At 42.5% G+C, this 20,978-nt stretch overlaps 1 protein-coding gene across 1 annotated transcript; it reads right to left on the bottom strand.

The window, feature by feature from the left end:
• Positions 1-3,965: 3,965 nt before the first annotated feature.
• RAD52 (RAD52 homolog, DNA repair protein) lies at positions 3,966-17,048 on the bottom strand. The gene is made up of 11 exons (XM_056847371.1): positions 16,977-17,048; positions 14,397-14,498; positions 13,469-13,562; positions 10,346-10,413; positions 9,734-9,852; positions 9,554-9,629; positions 8,716-8,903; positions 7,371-7,513; positions 6,161-6,235; positions 4,749-4,952; positions 3,966-4,015 (listed from the first exon to the last, which is right to left on the bottom strand). Exons 1-11 carry the CDS (start codon positions 17,046-17,048, stop codon positions 3,966-3,968), a joined length of 1,191 nt encoding a protein of 396 aa, XP_056703349.1.
• Between the last annotated feature and the right edge of the window lie 3,930 nt (positions 17,049-20,978).

The following is a 20,978-nucleotide window of genomic DNA, read 5'->3' on the forward strand; positions in this document are numbered from 1 at the left end:
AGGTCATTCCTCACCCATGGGGTGACGTCACATCTCAACGTTTACGGGGTGGTTTGCTATTGCCTTCCCCAGTTGTCTACGCTTTACCCCCAGCAAGATGGGTACTCATTTTACCAACCTCGGAAGGATGGAAGGCTGAGTCAACCTTGAGCTGGCTATCTGAAACTGACTCCCATCGGGATCGAACTCAGGTCGTGAGCAGAGCTTTGGACTGCAGCTTACCACTCTGCGCCATGGGGCTCATATTGGACACTCTAAGGTAGTTCAAAAGGGTTTGCTTGCAGGCTTGCCTAAGATATTTTTCCAGAACGCTTGCTTAAATGTGATACACAGTGAAACATCATTTCTGTTGCTGCCCAAGTTGCTTTGAGAGTGGTAAGGTTCACTTAGCTTTACATTCAAGGCTGTGATTAGGGCCATGGGGAAGCATGCGAATGGTAATGAAACCAAACAAGTTATATTGAAAGAGGAGAGACAGTGTAAAGATCTGGACATGGGTGGGGTGAGTGTGACAATCAGAGCATTATGCCCCTCTTGGCCTTCTGCATGGTAGGACTCCATAACAGGGTCATCACACTTTAGAATAACTCACCACTACCACCAAAAGGAGTTTCTCAACTGTGTGTGTGTGTGGGGGGGGTTGTTACTACTCTTATCAGAACTCAATATATACCTGATATTGAAGCTTTAAAGCCACACTGTTGAAGGCTAGGCTATCCTTTGTATACTTGAAATAGAACCATACTATAGACAATACCCTTCCTAAGGTTTCACTTATTAGTCAACTAAAGGGCTGTTTGATTATTACAGATTAAAACTGGCTAAAATACATAGTGCTTGATCCAAAAGAAAAGGGTGGAAGGAGAACGCGTGTACCCATAGGAGTTATAATGCTTTAGAAGAGTGTGATGATAAAGCCAGCTTTGTATATTTTGAATACTGGAAAAGATAAGTGCAGTCTACCATACCCCTCACCAAAATGGAGCATATTGCTGCGATTGGGAAATAGTTAAAGCGGTCTTGAAATAATGCTCTAAATAAGGTGCAGGCCCATGAGGCATATTGATGGGGCATGCAAGTTTGACACCCCTTCCTCCTTCCATTATTGTCCAAACTCTCAGGTAAATTGTAAATTAACCAAAGCACCTACCCAGTGATTAAAATGTGCTCCACAAGTGACAAGTCATTTAACTGCATACATGTGGAGTCCCCTGGGTCAGAAGATACTTCAGCCTTATCTATAGGGAATCAGGTTTTCTGCCTTTTGTCACCTGTGAGGGAACAGCTAGTTTGCCATTTTAGTGATGATTCTCCATGGATAGGTTTGCACAGCTAGACAACCTCTACACGATCTTTTGACCATTTCATAGGATTGTATGGTAAACCAGAGTTTCAGGGATATTGCTTGCTGTGACTGCGGTTATACTTTGGTAATAGAACAATGGTTCACATGTTCAGAGAATGTAAATTATTTTGGAACACTCTGCACTCTTTCAGCAGATGCATAATCCATAGGACCAAATACAATTTTGCTTTTGGTGATGATTGGGAAGGCTCATACACGGGACTTGTACAGACTATTCTGAATTATATTCCAGCAGCTAGACAACACCTAAAGAGAGGTCAGACATTTAAAATAAGTACTCAAATGTGTTTCCAGCTTGAGATGTTAACAATGGATTTACATGTATCATCTATGCAGGTAATTACATATATCATGGTGCATACCTCTGTTTAAATATATTTTGATACTGTTTAGCCTTTGGCTTCAGTTTTACAAAGCACATAACTGAGGTGTCCCTAATATCCATTCACAAATGAAAAGGTTTGGCTTGGCCTACAAAATTTTTTTTTAAATAGTCCATCATTCAGATTCTCTGGCAGGAAGGAGGGGAGAAGCCATTTCTGTTTTATAAAATAAACTTGTATTGAGAGAAGGGTCATCCCTGACACAATCATCTCCCACATGAAGGTTTCAAATTTAGCAGTACCCTGTAAGACTCTTCCTATGCGACTTTGAAGTTTTTAATTGAAACTAAGTACACAAACATTTTAATGTTCAGAATATTTAAGCCAGGTCATAGGTAATGTCCAATTTGACACTTTAGCCATCTATGTGCACAAAATGTAATACAGCCTCCCTTAAGCACCCCACTTATGTTTAGTTTCTAAGCTCATCTAGTCGCTTTATGGCCCCTGATGAAATTTCCCTTAGAGAGACAGTGTTTAGACTACACGTAAGGTGTCAGCTTCTTTTCTATAGTATTACAGTTGCTACTAATAAAAACTATATAATTAGGAGACCTTAGGATAGGGGAGAAAACCAGCATGGTTAAGGTATTTGGACTAGGATCTGGGAAACCTAGGTTCAAATCCCCACTCATGCCATGGAAGCTTGCTGGGTGACCCTGGGCCAGTCACACACACTCAGCCCTAACCCTGGCTAGTATTTGGATGGGAGACCCAAGGAATACCAGGGTCATGACGTGGAGGCAGGCAATGGCAAACCGCCTCCAAATGTCTTGCCTTGAAAACCCTATAGGGCCTTCCTAAGTGAACTGTGACTTGATGGCAAAAGAAGGATAAGGGGGCCTGTTGCCTTATAAGCAATGAGGGGTTAACTTCCAGCTTATGGAATGAGACTTTCACTACCCTAACAGAGCAAAGAACCTCCAGGAACAAGACTGGGTTTTATTGTGAGAGTCTGCAGTAGAAGGAAATAAGCCGAAACCTCCCCACCCTAGCCAGTTGGGAGAATGTCAGCAGTGTAAAGTTACTACAGCCCATCAAGGCCATATCTTTTCCAAAGAAAGGGGTAAAAGAATTATCCTTGTCTGTTCGGAATCTTCTTGGAACAGTAGGTCTGTCTCAGAGGTGAAGGATTTATTGCTTACAAAGGACCAAACAAAATATGACACTGAGTAAACCCTGAAAAGATCTTCACAGCATTTTAAAAGGAAATAATTCAGGGCTCCAAATTTAGATCAGTCAAGGTACAAAACAGAAGTTGAACATTTAGCTCCCACTGCAGTTTCACAAATCAAAACCAGCTGTGAAGGGTTAATATCCCAGGGGGCAGGGTAAGGTACGTTTTGGTTAACTAAGGGATAATACCCACCCTGTAGCCCTGATCTATGGCAGTGTACTATATGACATTTGTTTCTCTTTAGAAATTCTGGGAAGATCTGATTTCCCACATCCACGTTGGCTTTAAGTTAGCACCTATAGATATAATCATGCCACCTAATGCTATAGCACCATTTTTCTTAATTTCAAATATTCAAGAGCACAAGAGAAAGCTATATGGCCAAAAATTAAGTAGATCTCCAGGTTGCACATGGTTTAAGGAGATTTCTAGGTCTGAAAATGCCAAAGGTTAATTGACTTGAAAAAACTTTTTATTAATTAAGGCTTTCACTGTGTTATTTTAGTAGCTTGACATCCTAGAGAGGCAAATGATTAAAACAATTTTATTCCACAGAAAGTTAGTTTTAGAAATATAGCTGTAAAATGTGCCTTTCAATTACCTGATATGAAGTTACCTCTAAGCATTTTTACAGAGCAAATAACTAACTTAAAACAAGCCTACCCTGTTCTTTAAACAACTAAGCATCTTATAGCTCAAGGCTCATACTAGTTAAAAAGGTGGCCTTCAATTAAATTAAGGTATAATATAAAAAATAGTATTGTATTTGAATCTAAGTTTATGTCAAACCAGGATGAAATATTAGGGTTGTGGTCCGAAGACAGTACAGGAATAACATGATTTTAAACCTTCAATCTAATATTGCAAACACTGTATACACTGTTTTCTTTCTGTACGAGCTGTTTGAATGTCCATCTAGTAAAGGAATATTCTGCATTCTGAAATAGTAGCTAAACCAAACAACATCCTTGAAGTAATCGCAACAGTGTTTTGAAAAACACTGGCAAATAAAGCAAAGTCAAGTATATTTCATCTGGTGCTAAGAGGGCTCTAATCTTCTCTTCTTCATACCTTGACTCCTTCTTCCTGCTAAAAGGAAACAAATCATTGATGGTTTTTTCCTTATACAACAGGGCCTGTTTGTATAACTTTCTTCACTCAAGTGGAACTAGCAATTATTTTTTCTTTGGGATAGCATCTAATCCTGGCTCATACCTGAACTTTACAATTTTTTTATTTAAACCTTTTATTAGCCACCTTTGTCTCTTGTGGAACTCAAGGCGGCTTACCACATAAATAAAACATTATAAAAACACAACAAAACAATTATAAAGCCATAAAAATGAGTTTAAAAACTCCAAATAGGACTGCCAATAATAAAACCTAATTACATGCAAACCACACATACTTTGAAGCAAATCATATTTAATTCAGCAGAACTAACTTCCAAGGAATTGAACTCCTGAGTGTAGATTTAATCTTATTATAGCAGAAACAATGAAGACGCCCTTTCTTCTCTTTTTACTCCACAGGCTTCAGGCACAGCTTAGGGAGCTGAGGCCAGTGGAACTGGCATCTTGACACTGAAACCATATGCAAGTTACTCCTGTCTAAGCCCACTGATTTTAACGCTGCATAGGATCCCACTGTGAGCATGCAAAGGCCAAAACATGCCATGATGCCAAGACTTGCTCTGCCTCGCCTGTTCACTGAAAAAGGGAGACTATATCCTACATAGCGGTATGCCTTGTGCCCCCCTCCTAAACAGTTACACTCCGGAGTTTCTGCACTAGAAATCTTCCCCTTCTTTCACATAACCTACCTGGTGAATAAGGTTTGGGACTAATGGATGCCTGGCCAGGTTCAGGTTTTGCATATAATCTTTTATGGCTTATTCTTTGAGGTGTTCTGTTGTGAGTCGTCATCTGATGCTGGCCTGGATGCTGGACTGGCATAGGTGCTGCGTTGTGATTGGTAACGCTGGGGTCAGTGGCCTCCAAGGGCAAGTCCCAGAGCCCAGGGTCATCTGAAACAAGTCAAGCATTAACAGGAAAGGAAAAGCCAACTACCGTATATACTCGGGTATAAGCCGACCCGAGTATAAGCCGACCCCCCAATTTGAGGCCAGAAAAGGGAATTTTTTATTGACCCGCGTATAAGCCAAAGGTCAATAAGAAATTCCCTTTACCGGTAATGCTGCGCTCTAACATGGCAGCCGCCATTTTAGAGCGCAGGGATTATCTCGCCCCTGCCCCGGGTCGCCCTCCCGCCGGCCTCCCAGGCCCTCCAGACCCACCCCGGCCCCAGTGCCATCCAAGGGGGGGGAGGGGGAAGAGCCCCTGAACCCCCTACTCACCGGGAGAGGCGGCGAATCGGCGCTCTAAAATGGCGGCCACCATTTTAGAGCAGGAGGAAGAGGCCCGGAGGAGGCCCGGATCAGCTGTAGAGTGGGAGGACCAGCCCGGGTGAGGTGGGGGGTGGGGGGGAAGAAACCGCCGCTGCCGCCGCACAGCAGAAGGCGCGGTGCGGTGGGGGTGGGCGGGGGGGAATCAGCTGGCCGGCGGGAGCGCTCTGGGGGGTGGGGGGAATCAGCTGGCCGGCGGGAGCGCGCTGGGGGGGGAATCAGCTGGCCGGCAGGAGCGCGCTGGGGGTGGGGGGAAATCAGCTGGGCGGCGGGAGCGCGCTGGGGGGGTGGGGGGAATCAGCTGGGCGGCGGGAGCGCGCTGGGGGGGTGGGGGGAATCAGCTGGGCGGCAGGAGCGCGCTTCAGGCGGCTCCAAAGGAGAAACCGCCCAATTACCGTATTGACCCGTGTATAAGCCGAGTTGGGATTTTTCAGCCTTTTGGGGGGGCTGAAAAACTCGGCTTATACATGAGTATATACGGTACCAATCACTCCCATCTACATCTGGCAACTAAATGAGTTAAACTGTAACAGGAGCAGCTATAAGTGCAGCAGACTAGATGCCCGTTGCCAAAGGATTAGGAATGCAAAGGTGGGTCACTAAGCTCTTACTACCCCACCATTTTCCCCATGCAAATACAGCCTCCCCTCACTGCTTTTTCCACTCATTCAGGTATACTTTCTGAGATCCCAATTCACTACAAAAGCAGTTCTGTAGGCAGGAGCACCTGGGGAAAGGACTGTTTGTGCCTGCCTGTACTGTGCTGGCTGTCTTAGTCGTCACTTCACAGAAACTTGCCACTGGCCAGTATACAGCAATTCTGTACTCACCTACAAGGAACTCCTCTTCCAAAGTGGGTTCCAGATGGGCTGCAGTACTGTGCTTTGTAGGAGAAACATTATGAGCTTTTGAAGACAAACAAGAGGTTGGTTAGTGCTACTAGTGGAGAGGGCAAACTGATGACGTCATGTGTGCATACACTGTCTGCCCTTCAAGGATGGAAAGAAGGGGGTGATGGTTGTTTGAACTTTATTGACAGAGATATTACAAGGCAAAAAATGAATCCCTGCAGACACCCTAGAGGAGGCTGTCTAAAAAAGAGTAGTCCCCAAATCTGTATAACCTTCATTAATGAGTTTTATAAGTGCTGCAACTTATTTAAGATGGTCATGTTGGTTAAAGCACTACTCTGTTTTCAAAAATATATAAAAACATTTAGGTCTGTTAACTGATTAGGCATCTGGCTTTTGGCAGATTTTACTGATGAAAAAACTAATCAACTGATTAAATTTGTACATTACAAAACCCTAAATGAAGGGGCCTTTTATTCCAAACGAAGGAAACAAAAGCTACCATTCATTGTTAAAGAACATATGTATATGTTCTGCCCTAGTACAGAAACAAGCAAAAACAGCCTCAAGAAAAACTCGAGTCCTTAATTTCCAGCTCCACCAATTACCTCAGGTGTCATCTATATAAGATTTATTGTTAGTGTTGTTTTAGATTGTCTAGACTGTTTTAACTTGTATTTATATGTATATTTACCTGTTGTTAGCTGCCCTGAGCCCAGTTCGTCAGGGATGGGAAGGGCATAAATAAAATTTATTATTGTTATTATTATTATTACTGATCAGCTACAGCTGACTGTTGATTTGCTGATTATCATTAGTCATTTATCTGCTGATTAAACGGATTTCAATTTGCTGCCCTAACCTAATTCCAGATCATATATTCACTCATAAACCTTGCTTTTCTTCACAATCAGAACCTATTGTGATAAATTATACTGTTTTGCATTTTATAGTTGTATAATTGGTCATTTTGTGCAACAACAGATGATTCATTCTGCTAGTCAGAGCAGCAGAAGGAGATTTGGGTTAAGTTCTTGTATTGATGCTTTTATTAAAAACAAACAAACCAAGAAGGACATTCAATACACACTTGTTTAGTGTCCTTCTTTCAGTTGCCTGCCACGTTCTTAGCCTACTTGTTCCAAGTTTTTCATGCTGTAGCAGATACAGAATCTAGCTAGTATGTTACCTTGGTTGCTAGCCTGACCAGCTGGAACATTTGATTTGATCTGCTCTTTCTTCTGCATCTGCTGTCTAAACTGCTGCTGCAGTTGCTTCTGCCGTAATTTCCGCTGGTATGTGGCATCACCCGCCGAGGGCAGTGAAACTCTGCTGTGAGAAAACACAGATCAATTGATGTTATCACTGTATTGCCTTCCTCCTGGAGACCCTGGAGAGCCACCGCCAGTGTGAGTAGAGAATACTGACCTGGACGGACCAAGGGTCTGGCTCAGTATAAGGCAGCTTCATATGTTAGCCCTGACCTAGATGGTGCAGGTTAGCCTAATCTCATCAGATCTCAGAAGCTAAGCAGGGTTGGCCCTGGTGAGTATTTGGATGGGTGACTTCCAAGCAACACCAGAGTCATGACGCAGAGGCAGGCAATGGCAAACCACCTCCAAACGTCTCTTTCCTTGAAAACCCTACAGGGTCGCCGTAAGTCAGCTGTGAGTTGATGGCACTTTGCACACACACATCACAACTGAACCCTTGAAAAAAAACTCCACTCTTTAAAATCAGCACACACGAACAAGTACCTGGTTTTTAGGATCATGAAAATACATACATAATTGTGAATAGGCAAAACCTCAGAACCTAGGAGTATGATTGCTGAAACACCTCCCTAGCTTTCTGTGGCTAACAGATATTTTACACATTAATAAATGCAACTGATTAATTTATTCAGATATGAGACTGACTCAGATTTTTAATTTTGCACAGCAGAATATACAGAGTTTGATCATTAAAGATAGAAGCTTGTGAGGCTGGTGTCAGGATACTATATATTAGGGAATATAGTCGAAGCAGAATCACAGTTTTTCTAATGTTTAGAAGATGGTACAGACATGTGTTCTTCCTGGGGTGTGGACTTTATCCTCACTGTTTACTGACAATAATGCTGGAAGGACTCCATGTATGCTCCACAGACTGTACCCTCAGCTAAGCAGCAAAGTAAAACAGGAGCTCAGTGGCAGCTTGAAGACCACAGAATAAATTTTGGTGGTCTCCGAGGTGCCCCAGGTTCCTATTTTATTTTGCTTTTACAGATTAGCATAGCTACCCATCTGAAACTATCCTCAACTAAGCACTTTCTGCTATTACTGTCTGGCCAGTCACAACAGTATAGAGGACATAGTAGGCTCAAATTCATAAACAACCCTTTGCTGAACCACAATTCAGAGTGACTCAAACAGCCATGACAGCATATTTGAACTGTGACTATGGTCCATATCTGTGAGTTTAAAACACTTAGAACTGCTGCTCTGTATAGAAAATATGAAATAAAATCTGATCTGGGGGGCGGGGTATCCAACCTGTTTTCCGGATCTTGTTCAGAAGTGCTCAGTAAAAGTTCTGATTGGTCAGATTTGCCGGAAGTAGTAGTGGCAAACTGCTGCTGGTCTTCGTGCTCCTTCTGTAAACAGCTACTGTATCTGGCCTTCTCCACAGCGGGCTCAAAGTCTTGTCTTTTAGCATTGCCCAAATCTAAATCCGGGGGCATCTAGTGAAAGGAATGAAACAAAAAGACATTCAGTACTTAGGGAAACTTAAGAATGTAATAGAAGCATTTCACAGACTCCTGATCTGTCAAGCTGCCCAGGAGACAAATTGCTTTCCTGGCAGCCTTTGCCCATTTCATCCAGCATGCCTTTTTTGGCCCTGCACTGTGAATCGGGCTCATGTGATTATTTGACTAATGTAAGAGTGATTTCAGTAATGCTTCGTAACCAATGCCTCCTTTGTTGAAATTCGCTTTATAGATCATCTTTGGTTTCTTGTGTTTTTCAATGACAAGGACATTTTTAAAAAAAATAATAAAGAGCCTAACTATTCCCTTTAACACTGAAAGAAGAAACCCACAGATTCACATGTTAAGTGTAATTCAGAAATCAGTTAAGGTGATAATTTGAGCTAATCTTCAGTTTTCTCCCCAAGGCCCATGAGCATATGCTGCCCCTCTTTGATGAAAGGCCAGTTAGAGAGGCAAACACCATAGGATGCTGTCAACAAGGAATACTGTTAAGATTCTGGGCTGGAGTGACCAGAATGATGAGGCTTAACTGATCATTAATTTGGAAAGAGGGAGGAGGAGAATTATTAGTTACAATCTGAGCAATTGTGCAGTGTCCTTGGAAGTCCCATCTAACATACCTGACGGGGAAGCTTATTCACTGATCGCAAGTAGTCTTTGTCCAGGATGCAGTTCCCAAGCGCATTACCAAAGCACCTGGTAAAGAAGAGATTTTTATTATCTTTTAGCTTGTGGTTCCTTGTTTACATAGCCCTCCTGGAACAGCCATGTATGCAAAATTACTGCATATTACTACTTACTTCAGTGCCCTTTTCAGTCCATCTGTAACTGCCTCTTTCCTTGCTTTTTCCAGAGACAAGGCCTTAGATTTCAAGCCTTCACTTACTCCATAGCCAACATCTTCGTGATATGACCCGTCCTGAAATTTGAACAGAATGTTCAGTACCAGGCTCTTGGGCTACAGGTGTCGTTCTATCTTCTCTATGCTTGCTTTCCAGAAAAATAAGCCTAATGCAGTATGTGTAGTTTTCTAGTAGTCCACAGGCGCTCAGGTGCAAATCTACAGTAATATAGCCCAATCCAGTTTTCAGGGTAAAATCAAGCCTGAACCTGGAAACTAGCCAAACTGCTAGTGCAGAAGGAACTTGGAAGGATAAATGCAATGTTATTTACAAAGCAGTACATTGTCAGAAATTATACATTATAAGCTATACAAACAAGGATTTTTCTTACTACATAATTTTTTGTTTTATTTTAATAAGAAAGTTAAGTGATCCTTGTGTCAAGCAATAGCATGACCAACTACAAAACGTGGGGTATTTTGACTAACAGGAAGTAACATCTCAAGTCATATTGTAAAGTATATTTAATTGATTATAAATTCCTGTAATCTTTAAAGTGCCCCTATTTACCTTAAGTTGGACTTTTACAAAGGCGCAGACGCCCACATAGAACTTGCCGTTATTTAGATCAACAAAATCTGTGCAAGAGAACAAGAAAAGGTTACAGTGGTGATTAAAGAACAAGGTTAGCAGGGTTTTTGGCACAAAAAGTTGCATCAGAAACCTCTGGCACAATTTAATCGTGATCCAATCTTCAAATGACAAGGAATAGAGGGTTTTTTCTTTTGTTTTTAAGAGAAAAGGACATTTACAGTGCAATCCTATGAAGAGTTACTCCAGACTAAGCCCATTGAAATGAATGGGCTTAGGCTGGAGTAACTCTCTTTAGGATTGCACTGTTACAGTATTAGTTGGTTTTCAGAAGTAGCTTAGTTTTTGTACGCAAGTTTCCTGAATAGTTTTTGCTGTAAGCTGATGATATTTATAATGTTTTGCAAGCACAACCACAATATGCAATGTGGAATATATAGTATTTGAATAGAAAACAATGATAGGCTGTCACAATAGCAGCAGCTGGCTCTGAAAAGAACTTCGGTGGAAGTGAAGAAGAATCTGTGGTCTGTTCAAAGAGAAAAATATTAGAATACTATGCACAAGAAATTCTCCAGGAAAATTCCAGGGACACTCCCAAGCACTGATTTGTCTCCTAAACTATGCACTTTGAGGGTCTGCAAAATGTTATCAAGGCAATGCAAGCCAGGAACTGGAGCATGCCTCTGAATCTTGTATGGTGGTGGCTCATGCTTCTGACAGCATAAAATTCGATTAATACCCTTAGCAGTTCTCACCAAAGTGCCCAAAGTTGTTGACATATTTCAATATTAGCTTAAATTCTAATAGACATTATACAAAAGGAAAAAGACAAAGGGAAGAACAAAATAAGCAAATTCAGATATCACCTCTTATACAACGCTACATAGTGTCTACAATTGCAGTAGCAGTTCTGGGAGGGAAGGAACCAAATGGCAGTTGGTTCCAGTCAAGCAGATCACAGGTATTGCAAAGCCTCTAAAGGAAACCTGAAGTATTGTGGTTTCAACAAGGTACCCATCAGCCTGGGTATATAGCATTTTTACTCTTTTTTTAAAGGCCAGCAGCTTAATTAATAAAGTTCTGTGACTTAAGGCAGAGCTTGACAAATCCCAGGCATCAGGTTACCCTAGTGCCTAGAAATTTCATTATGGCATCTAGTATTTTCAACAGTTATTTTATTGTATGACCACTTGTCAACTCTCAGTGGAAATCTAAAGTATAATTTCACATCAGAGTGTTTTGTTGTGTGACATAAAAAGTATTGTTTATTTATACGGACACCTAACTTTCCACCAATCAGTGGTGGTGGATGAACTGAATTCTTAACCAGTTGCTTTCTATACTGGCTCCATTATTCTCCTAAATAGGTGGATCTTTTTAAAGTAATACTGGAATTATGAGAATTTGGGAAGAAGATAGGTTGGGGTTAGAGGTTATCTTTTTGATCATGGCGATTTCAACCACGGTTACCCCTATATCATATATCTAATCCTGAACAATGGCTCCAGAATACAGATCAAAAAGTCATCATTATGAGGCCATAAACATACCTGTCCCAACACCCTTATCAGCAGGTAGGTGACAGTGGTGGTGGCAAGAGGCTTTAAGTAGGAAGTTTAAAGGCTGCACTTTCTGCTTCAACCTTCCCTCTCTCTCTGACACCCAGCTGATTGTGGGGATATGACCAGAAGAAGGGTTAGGGAAGAAGGAGCTGACTGAGAAGTGGAAGACAGGGAAGGGAAAAATTGTAGAACCAAGACAGGTGGGATTTTGTTGGTCTCCTACTTGTTTATGTGTATGTTACCAATTTTTTGCCATAGCTTTAATTCAAGAAACCTGAAGAGATCAGGATTAGATTTTCCGATAGGAATAATTAGAAAATATAGTCATTCAGATACAAAACCTGAAGACTGAAAAAATGAGTCTGGCTCTTAAAATTTTTGGGCTGGCTCCCACAGTCAAAGAAAATTTGTCCGGGCCTGACTTAAAGTCATAACTACGTTAGAAATGAAATACCACTTTTCATAACAGCACATACCCATTCACACAACCGTTGTAACTAATTGTGTCTGGTTTTATGACTGACTGAGGTAGGCTTTGACAAAAAATTACATGGGTAGGATCAAGACATTCAGCAACTTTTTTAGTTGGATTTCACAGAATACTACCAACGTATATTAAGAAAGCTTAAGGTCTTGTCTAAACAGTGAGTTTTTCAACAGGTCTAGGAAAGTAAGGAGGAATAACAGCACAGAGAGAAAATAGAAACATCAGTGATATCAACCAAGGAACTGCAAAATATTAGTGCACTTCAGCAAACGCGATCTCTTCACAGGGAACTGTATTGCAAGAAATCAGGCTACAAAAAAGGCAAAGTCAGCAATAAAAGGTGGGTCTTTGGAAGGATCAGTTATGCACAGGCAGAAGATGACTCACTATGCTAGTATTCAGCAGATGGACTGTTCTTTAGTCATTGCAGTTCTGGCCCCAACAGAATTACCACACTGATGAGTTAGCTTGTACCAGGAATGCAAATACAACCTCAATGCACCGTCATCTGGCAAGGTCATCCTTACTGCAGTGCCTTCAAAGCCCTCTCGCACAGTCTCCAAACTGTCATGGTGGGGTATAAGCTTCAAAAAGCCATTTGTGAAGACCTCAGTCAGTCCACATAAGGTCCCCATGGTGCAGAGTGGTAAGCTGCAGTACTGCAGTCCAAGCTCTGCTCACGACCTGAGTTCAATCCCGACGGAAGTCGGTTTCAGGTAGTCAGCTCAAGGTTGACTCAGCCTTCCATCCTTCCAAGGTTGGTAAAATGAGTGTAGACTGGGGAAGGCAATGGCAAACCACCCTCGTAAACATAAGTCTGCCTAGAAAACATCGGGATGTGAGGTCACCCCATGGGTCAGGAATGACCTGGTGCTTGCACAGGGGACTACCTTTACCTTTTTACCAGTCAGCCCACATCTTGGGAATTGTAAATTCACAAACGTAGTGTTTAGTATTTCATTTCATTAGCATGAGCAATCATATTTTATCCCTTCTTCAAGAACCCTTAGCATGAGACTGTTACAACACAAGTTCTGACCAGGTGCTCACCAACATTCTGCTGAGTGACTGAATGAGCCCAGCCATTGTATCCAAACATCTCATTGGCCAGACTGACAACTCTATGTCCCTCAATGTAGCAAACCTGAAAGCAGAAAGATATGAACTATTATTTTGTATAGTCACTCAAATGCAATGGATTTCAAAAATTTAGTTCTGATGTATCTTATTATTTTCATGAACAATCTTAGCTTCTACATATAATCTTGCAACACAGCTTCAAAGTTAGGCTCATCATAACAAGAGAAAAATGGAATATAGCATATACATACAAGATATCAGAGCCCATTAGTTACCAAGTATTTTCTACATTTTCAGTATTAACTGGGTAACAAAATCAATTTAATATACAGCTCTCAAACTGAGAGAATGTCACATAATGAACTGATAATAAATCATTAGGAAGAGAATGCCTGTACTATCGGGATTCAGAGGAGTGGTATTGTGAAGCATCAGGTGTGTGGGGGGAGTAGGTATGTGTCTTGTCATTACATGTGATGTTATTGGCATTGGAGTATACAGGAGATTACATATCTCCAAAAAACATTCCTCCACTGTGCTTGCTTTTTTTAGGTCCCTGGTATGCAGAAGAGATGACGGAAGGTAATGGGCTACAAGTTCCCGCGCTCCCAAAGTTGGCAGCCATCAAATGTCATAGCCACAGCTGCCTAGCCTTCCCCATAGACGCCTTCTTGACTTTGAATTGAAGGCCTGACAGTAACCTTCAGGGGTCTGTATTTGGCCTTGGAGATGTCAAATGTGGATCTCTCTGCTTTAGATGATGTAGTTCCTAAGTAAGGGCAGAAGAAACATTCTTCCCAAAGGAGTCAAAGAAATTAGTCAACTATTCACAGTAGAATATCCATAGTGAAAATCATTCACTTGCCATCAGAGAAAAGAAATCTATGAACATTTATACCTTCTGTCCTCCACCAGCTTGTCGGCTGCTGATGTATTCTGGGCCCAATCTCTGCCGCAGGGCAGCCTGGATGGCCTGGTACTCATCTGCTGTATACCGACACTTAAAAAAAAAAGTTAAAAGATGGGCAGATCTGGATATGGTACAAATTTTTATCTGTCCTGGCTTTCCCCCCATTTCAAGATTTGGTACAATCAGACTTTTTTCCTCTAATTGCAATCTTTTAATCCAATCTTATTCCTAATTACCTAACCGGAAAAGGAAGGACTTCAGCATACCTCACAAGATAGCTATCTCCCTTATGAGGCACCACAAATTGTTCCAATGACAGATAGCATATACAGCTATAATTTTAAAAAAGCACAAATTCACAAGTATAATTAAAATAAATTAAAAGCTTGCCTCAACAGGCAGTATTTACTTCTGTTCTAGACCCAGGTTGCAAAAAAATGGGGGAAATGTTAGGCAATGCAGTAGACATGTGGCATACTTTAAATAATCCAAAGGAAAGTCTTAGATAACTTGAATGGGTTTCCAGTGCACAGGGCCAATAGGAAGTTGTACTAGTTGAGAACAAAACAATGTTGGGGGACAAAACAATGCATTAATTTGGTAGTGTCAGTGATTCAGATAGAGCTTGTGCCTACATTCTGTGCTCCTCCTAGGAGAGGAATCCATTGTGCTGAAAAACAGGTCTGGTAAACACTATACACCTTTTCTACTGTTGAAAGAAGCTACACATGCCAGGAGGGGGAGAACAAACTCTGCAGCAATCACCTATTGAATTAAAGAGAGAGGAGTTTTGCACTGCTTTTAACAGATGCTTTATCTCATTAAAAGACAGCCACTAAAAATGCCTCTTTGTATGTCTCCAAAGTCCTTTTTTGTTACATAGCAGATGCCCTGCTGGATCAGACCAGTGATCTACTCCAACATCCTGTTTCCCACAGTGGTGAACCAACTGGCCCTCAGGGCAATGTCTCCTGTTGAGCCTAGCACTAGTATCCAGAGGTTAGTACCTCTAGATATGAGGATGCCTTTTAGTCATTGTGGCTAGCAGTATTGATGGAACTATCCTCCTTTAATGTGTCTGTAAGAGGATACATTTAGAGATGGTGATGGAAAAAGTGTAGGACAGTGGCACCAGCAAACAGAAGGCAATAAAACAGTAAACATCCAAAATGGTGAAAAACAATCTTTATAAAAGGATTCCAACCTAGTTTTGAGCTTCTATACTTCGTAAGAATATTTTAATGCAAAAATTGGCCTACTATCTGGGAATGTAACTTCTGAAAATGAACAAATAAATAAAAATAAAAGGAGTACATTTCATGCTTGTAAAATATCAGAACCCTTTCAAAATTTTGTCTTGCATAATTGTACAAGATGGAGTTGCTGTCAGTATCCATCAGATGCAAAAACTGAACTGGGAAGATTTGTAGCAGCTTACAAGAAGGAGACATTTTCCCAGAGGGTTCTGTAAGCCTGTGTTAAGAAAGGATGAGAAAAGTGTAGACTAGCCACTTCCTAACACACATTATTCTCAAAAAATAAAGACAAGAATGCCACCAGAGGAAGTATAAAGAGAAAAAAAATAGTGATTATATTTACTACACTAATTACATTTGTCTGCTGAATTAATCTGTCAAAAGAATGTCATTTTACCACGCAACATCCCAAGGGTATACACGGGCAGCCCATTCCTGAAGGGGGGTGGATGCGTGGTGGCCGGGAGTGGTGCAGCCGTGGCGCCTCTACAGAGGCTTCCCAGCTGCCACAGAGAAAATAAAACAATGTAAAATGGGGAAAATGCCCCCATAGAAAACAGCAAGGCTATGCCTCCAAAAAAGGTAGTGTAGCAATGCTGCAACTCGAGGCGTTCCGGGGAGAAAGGGGTTAGGATGCTGCCTAAAGGCAGCGCCACCCCCTACACACCAGCAAGGGCTCCCACTTCTGGGATTTTGCTCCCAGCGTGGTTGTGCCGGTGGCAGAGCCTCGCATAGCGGCGTGGCTCACCGGCACCGGTGTGAATGCCCCTGTATCAGTGTAAGTGCCCCTTATCCTGAGATAAATGGGCACTGAAGTTGGCATGGAGTTACAGCGGTTCCTATGTCGAGTCACCCCCCCCCCACCACCACCTTCAGGATTGCACTCTTAGTTTGCCTAAGATCTGTTCGTTTCCAGCAACGAAGCTAAGGAAGGAAGCAGTTTTAGTTTCACTAGCACCAAGGATATGCATATTAATTTGAGCAAGGCTAGTGCCTTATACCTAGCTTTGTACAATCAAATCAGTTAAGTCCATGGATAAGCAAAAATCAACATTTGAACAGAAATCAAGATGAAGAAGACCTTTTGCCCAGTAATAATGAACAACTCTCAAGAGTTCAAGTAAAGCTATTATTGCTGAGGGAAGGCAGAAAGAGATATTAATCCTCAGGAAACAGAAAGAGGAATGAAGGAAGCCCTCTGAAGATGAACGGAACCTTTTTTACCAGCTATGGTGTAAAAGCACAGCCCCAATAGATTTCTCAGAAAAGAGCAGAAATTCTCAAACACAGTTGGAAGTGATGATATACAGACCTGTCCAAAACTCATACTGGAGCTGGCAGTGGTGCTGCTACTTGCATCTTTTGTCAAATCTCTTCCGGACATTTCTAAGAAGCGAAAGAAAACAGAACACCACTATACTGAAGCAAAAGGAAGCAGTTATCCACATACCGTATATACTCGGGTATAAGCCGACCCGAGTATAAGCTGACCCCCCAAATTTGAGGCCAGAAAAGGGAATTTCTTATTGACCTGCGTATAAGCCTAGGGTCAATAAGAAATTCCCTTTACCGGCAATGCTGCGCTCTAAAATGGCGGCCGCCATTTTAGAGCGCAGGGATTATCTCGCCTCTGCCCCAGGTCGCCCTCCCACCGGCCTCCCAGGCCCTCCCGACCCACCCCAACCCACCCCGACCCCAGTGCCATCCAAGGGGGGGAGGGGGAAGAGCCCCTGAACCCCCTACTCACCGGGAGAGGAGGCGAATCGGCGGCGGCGGCGCGGCCTTCCTGCGCCTGCAGCAGGCCCCCCCAGGCCGCTGCCAACCGGAGGAAGCCGTGCGGGTGCGGCAGCGGCGCGGCCTCCTGCCGGCCGCAGGAAGTGGCCCGGGCGCGGCGGGGGCGGTGGCGCGGCCTGGAGGGGCCTCTTGCCGGCCCGGGAAGGCTCCTGCCGGCCGCAGGAAGGCTCCTGCCGGCAGGAGGAAGCGGCCTGGGTGTGGTGGGGGCAGCGGCGCGGCCTGGAGGGGACTCTTGCCGGCCCGGGAAGGCTCCTGCCGGCCGCAGGAAGGCTCCTGCCGGCCGGAGGAAGCGGCCCGGGTGTGGCGGGGGCGGCGGGGCGGCCTGGAGGGGCCTCCTGCCGGCCCGGGAAGGCTCCTGCCGGCCGGGGAAAGGTGCGCGGGCCCGGCGGCGATGACGGCGGTAAGTTCCCTCCTCCCCCCTCTCCCGTATTGACCCGCGTATAAGCCGAGGCCGGCTTTTTCAGCCCTTTTTTTGGGCTGAAAAACTCGGCTTATACGCGAGTATATACGGTAATATTTAAGACGTAATGTACCTCTTGGTCTTTAGTCAGTAGGGAAGTCCACCAAGTGTCTGGTATGCCAGACAATTTTGCCATCACCACAATAGTGTCCCCGAGTACAGTGTTTTGTTTTTCTCTATATAAATACTACATATAAACTACTTATTTATATGGGGGAAAGTAAGAGGGTACACTTGGGGACACCACTGAAATGCAGGCTAAACATACTTCCTATTTTTATCCTACAGTACGCCCAGAGCCTGCGATGAAGGGCAGGTTTACCCTCTCTCAGCTATGTTCCTAACTGCATATCTTGGTTATACTAAAGCACGATGGAACATAGAGAACTGATGGATACATTTTCTCTCTTTTTAAATTGCCCCCCAGAAAAAAGCAAAAAAGAAAAAAAATGGATAAAAAAAATACTAAATACAAAAAACAGAAAATCAGCTGAATAAGACAAATAACTGAGATTATTAATACTCATAAAATTGATCTCACATGCTTAAAATGATATGGTGGTTCATGTTCAGATCACAACCAGGTTAGATTACTGTAATGCACTCTATGTGGGGCTGCCATTGAAAACATTAAAATCTCCTTAATATATCAAGGACGTAGCCTCTCCCAGAAAATGACACTTTCCTTTTTACAGACCTGGAGAGGAGAAGGAAAGCCTGACCTTGCTTACAGACAAACCCCCCCCCCCCAAAGCAATTACTCACCAATAACAACAGACTACCCAACAGAAATACAAACTTTAAGACAAGCCCCAGCAAGAACTCTGATGCCAACTCTGTCCTTATATTTATTTCAGCAACAGTATCATAGGGCCCCAGTTTCATCAGCTATACAATCAAGGATTCATTCAATTGCACATCTTTTATCATGATGTATCCCATAATAATCTAGGTAAGCTGGACAGTGAAAAGCCAGATGTTAAAGACTGAGAAATCAGCGGGGAATATTTCATCCTCCCTGAACATTCACTTTAACAACACTCCTTTTTGCTTTAGCGCTAGGCTTATGATGCAAAGAAGTGCACAGGAATGGAAATTTCAGCTACGCCAAGAGCAGGATTGGATCTTGAATGAACATCTTCCCAGAAGGCATAAAGATCTATAAAGGTCTTTATGCCATTTCTGAATCAGTCAGCATGCCACAAAGAACTCCTGACAGATGACAATGACTAGGAATAGTGATGGCATATATCATGTGGAGAGAGTGAGAATGAGATGTGTGCACTATCTGAAAGGCTATTTTGGCATGAGAGAGATCACATAGCATAACCATATGACCAAGAAAAATTCTCTATGAGTTACTACTATGAGTCTTGCTTTCCAAAGGAGCCCACAAGCTGACATCACCTTACAGTTAAAATTCTCCTTCTACACTTAATGCACAATTGCATGTTTAAGACCTGCCTGAAGTCTAATTTGTCTGTGAAGGTAGATGAGAGACTTAACATTAATGGTATCTGAGGGAATGTAAAGAAAATTTCATACACTGAAGTAAATTAAATAGCACGTTTTTAGATCCACTGCAAAAATAGTTACACAAATAACCATTGATTTTCTTGTCACTTATCAAGGCTTATCTGAACAAAAGGGAAAACAAAGTTTCTGGAGGCTGCCTGCGTACTAAAAAATCGGGAGGAATGTCTTTTTAAGTAGTAAGGGCATGTTATCACCTAAACCTGTCTTTGAGACACTCCTGTTTTATTTTATTTTGTTTACATTTTACAAAATTTATAGCCCACCTTTCTGTCCTCAAAAGAGCTATCAAGGAAGCCAACAAAAATTAAAACATAACCAATAAAAAACAATCAATTAAAATCTTTAAAACCATTATATCACAAAAAACCTGCACATTAAAACTATTAAATTAAAACCAGACCTAAAATACATTAAAAACAATTAAAATATTGGGCAGGATAGCGGGATAATTGAGGGAATGCCAAATGAAACAAAACACCTCTTCACCTGATGGCGAAGATGACAACAGGACAGACAAGTCTCCATGGGGAGAGAGCTCCAGAGTTTTGGTGCCATGACTGATAAAGCTCTCACCCAGGTTGCCACCTGCCTAATCTCAGAAGATGGGGGCACCTGAAGCAGAGGCTCAGAAGATGACTGTATTGGCCCAGTAGATACATAATGAACTTAAAGTCTGTTAGTCCCAAACATGTAGGGGCTTTAAAGATCTGCACCAACACCTTGAATTGTATCCCAAAACAGGCCAGGAGCCAGTATGGATGGGTCAAGACTGGAATGATATGGTACCTAAAACACACTCCAGTCAACATCCAGGCTGCAGCATTCTGCACCAACTGATGTTTCTGAACACTTCAAGGGCAGCCCCATGTAGAGAGTACTGCAGTAGTCTAATCTAGATGTAACCAGGGTATGCACCACAGTTAAGGCCACCAGACCTCCTACTACAGGGGGAGGCCTCCCACTGGCAGCCTTTGTATCCACCGCCACTCCAAGTGGCAGAGGGAGAAAAAAAATTAAATCACATCAGCATTGCATGTGCCATGACATCGCTTCTGCGGATAAACCAGGAGTAACGTTGGGAAGCATTAGGAATCGCTGGGGAACTACTGTGGTTATACCATAGAGTTGCTGCTGATTCCTAGAGCTACCTGATGTTGCTTCCAGGTTTTCCTAGGAAGTGACATTGTGGTGCATATGTTACTGCATTCCCCCCACGTCCCTGCCCTTAAGCTCCTGCCAGTTGGCAGGCACAGCCAGGCACCCCTTACCACAATGGACATCTTAAATCCCTACACTACAAATTGGACTACTGAACTGAACTTGTAATATGTTAGTAATGGCTGAAAAATAGCCGATTTTTAACATAATTTCACAGATTACCAGTATCACCAGTATTTATCTGAGTGAGCACTGTATTTTTATTTAATTCTAGCAGGAGTCAGAATTTGTTGAAATGTCAGACTCTGTAATATGTACATTTTATTCCCATGTGCCACATGGAGGTCTTTTTCCTATTGCCTCTTG

Source organism: Euleptes europaea, chromosome 3, assembly GCF_029931775.1.
Source record: "Euleptes europaea isolate rEulEur1 chromosome 3, rEulEur1.hap1, whole genome shotgun sequence".
NCBI classification, from domain to species: Eukaryota; Metazoa; Chordata; class Lepidosauria; order Squamata; family Sphaerodactylidae; genus Euleptes; species Euleptes europaea.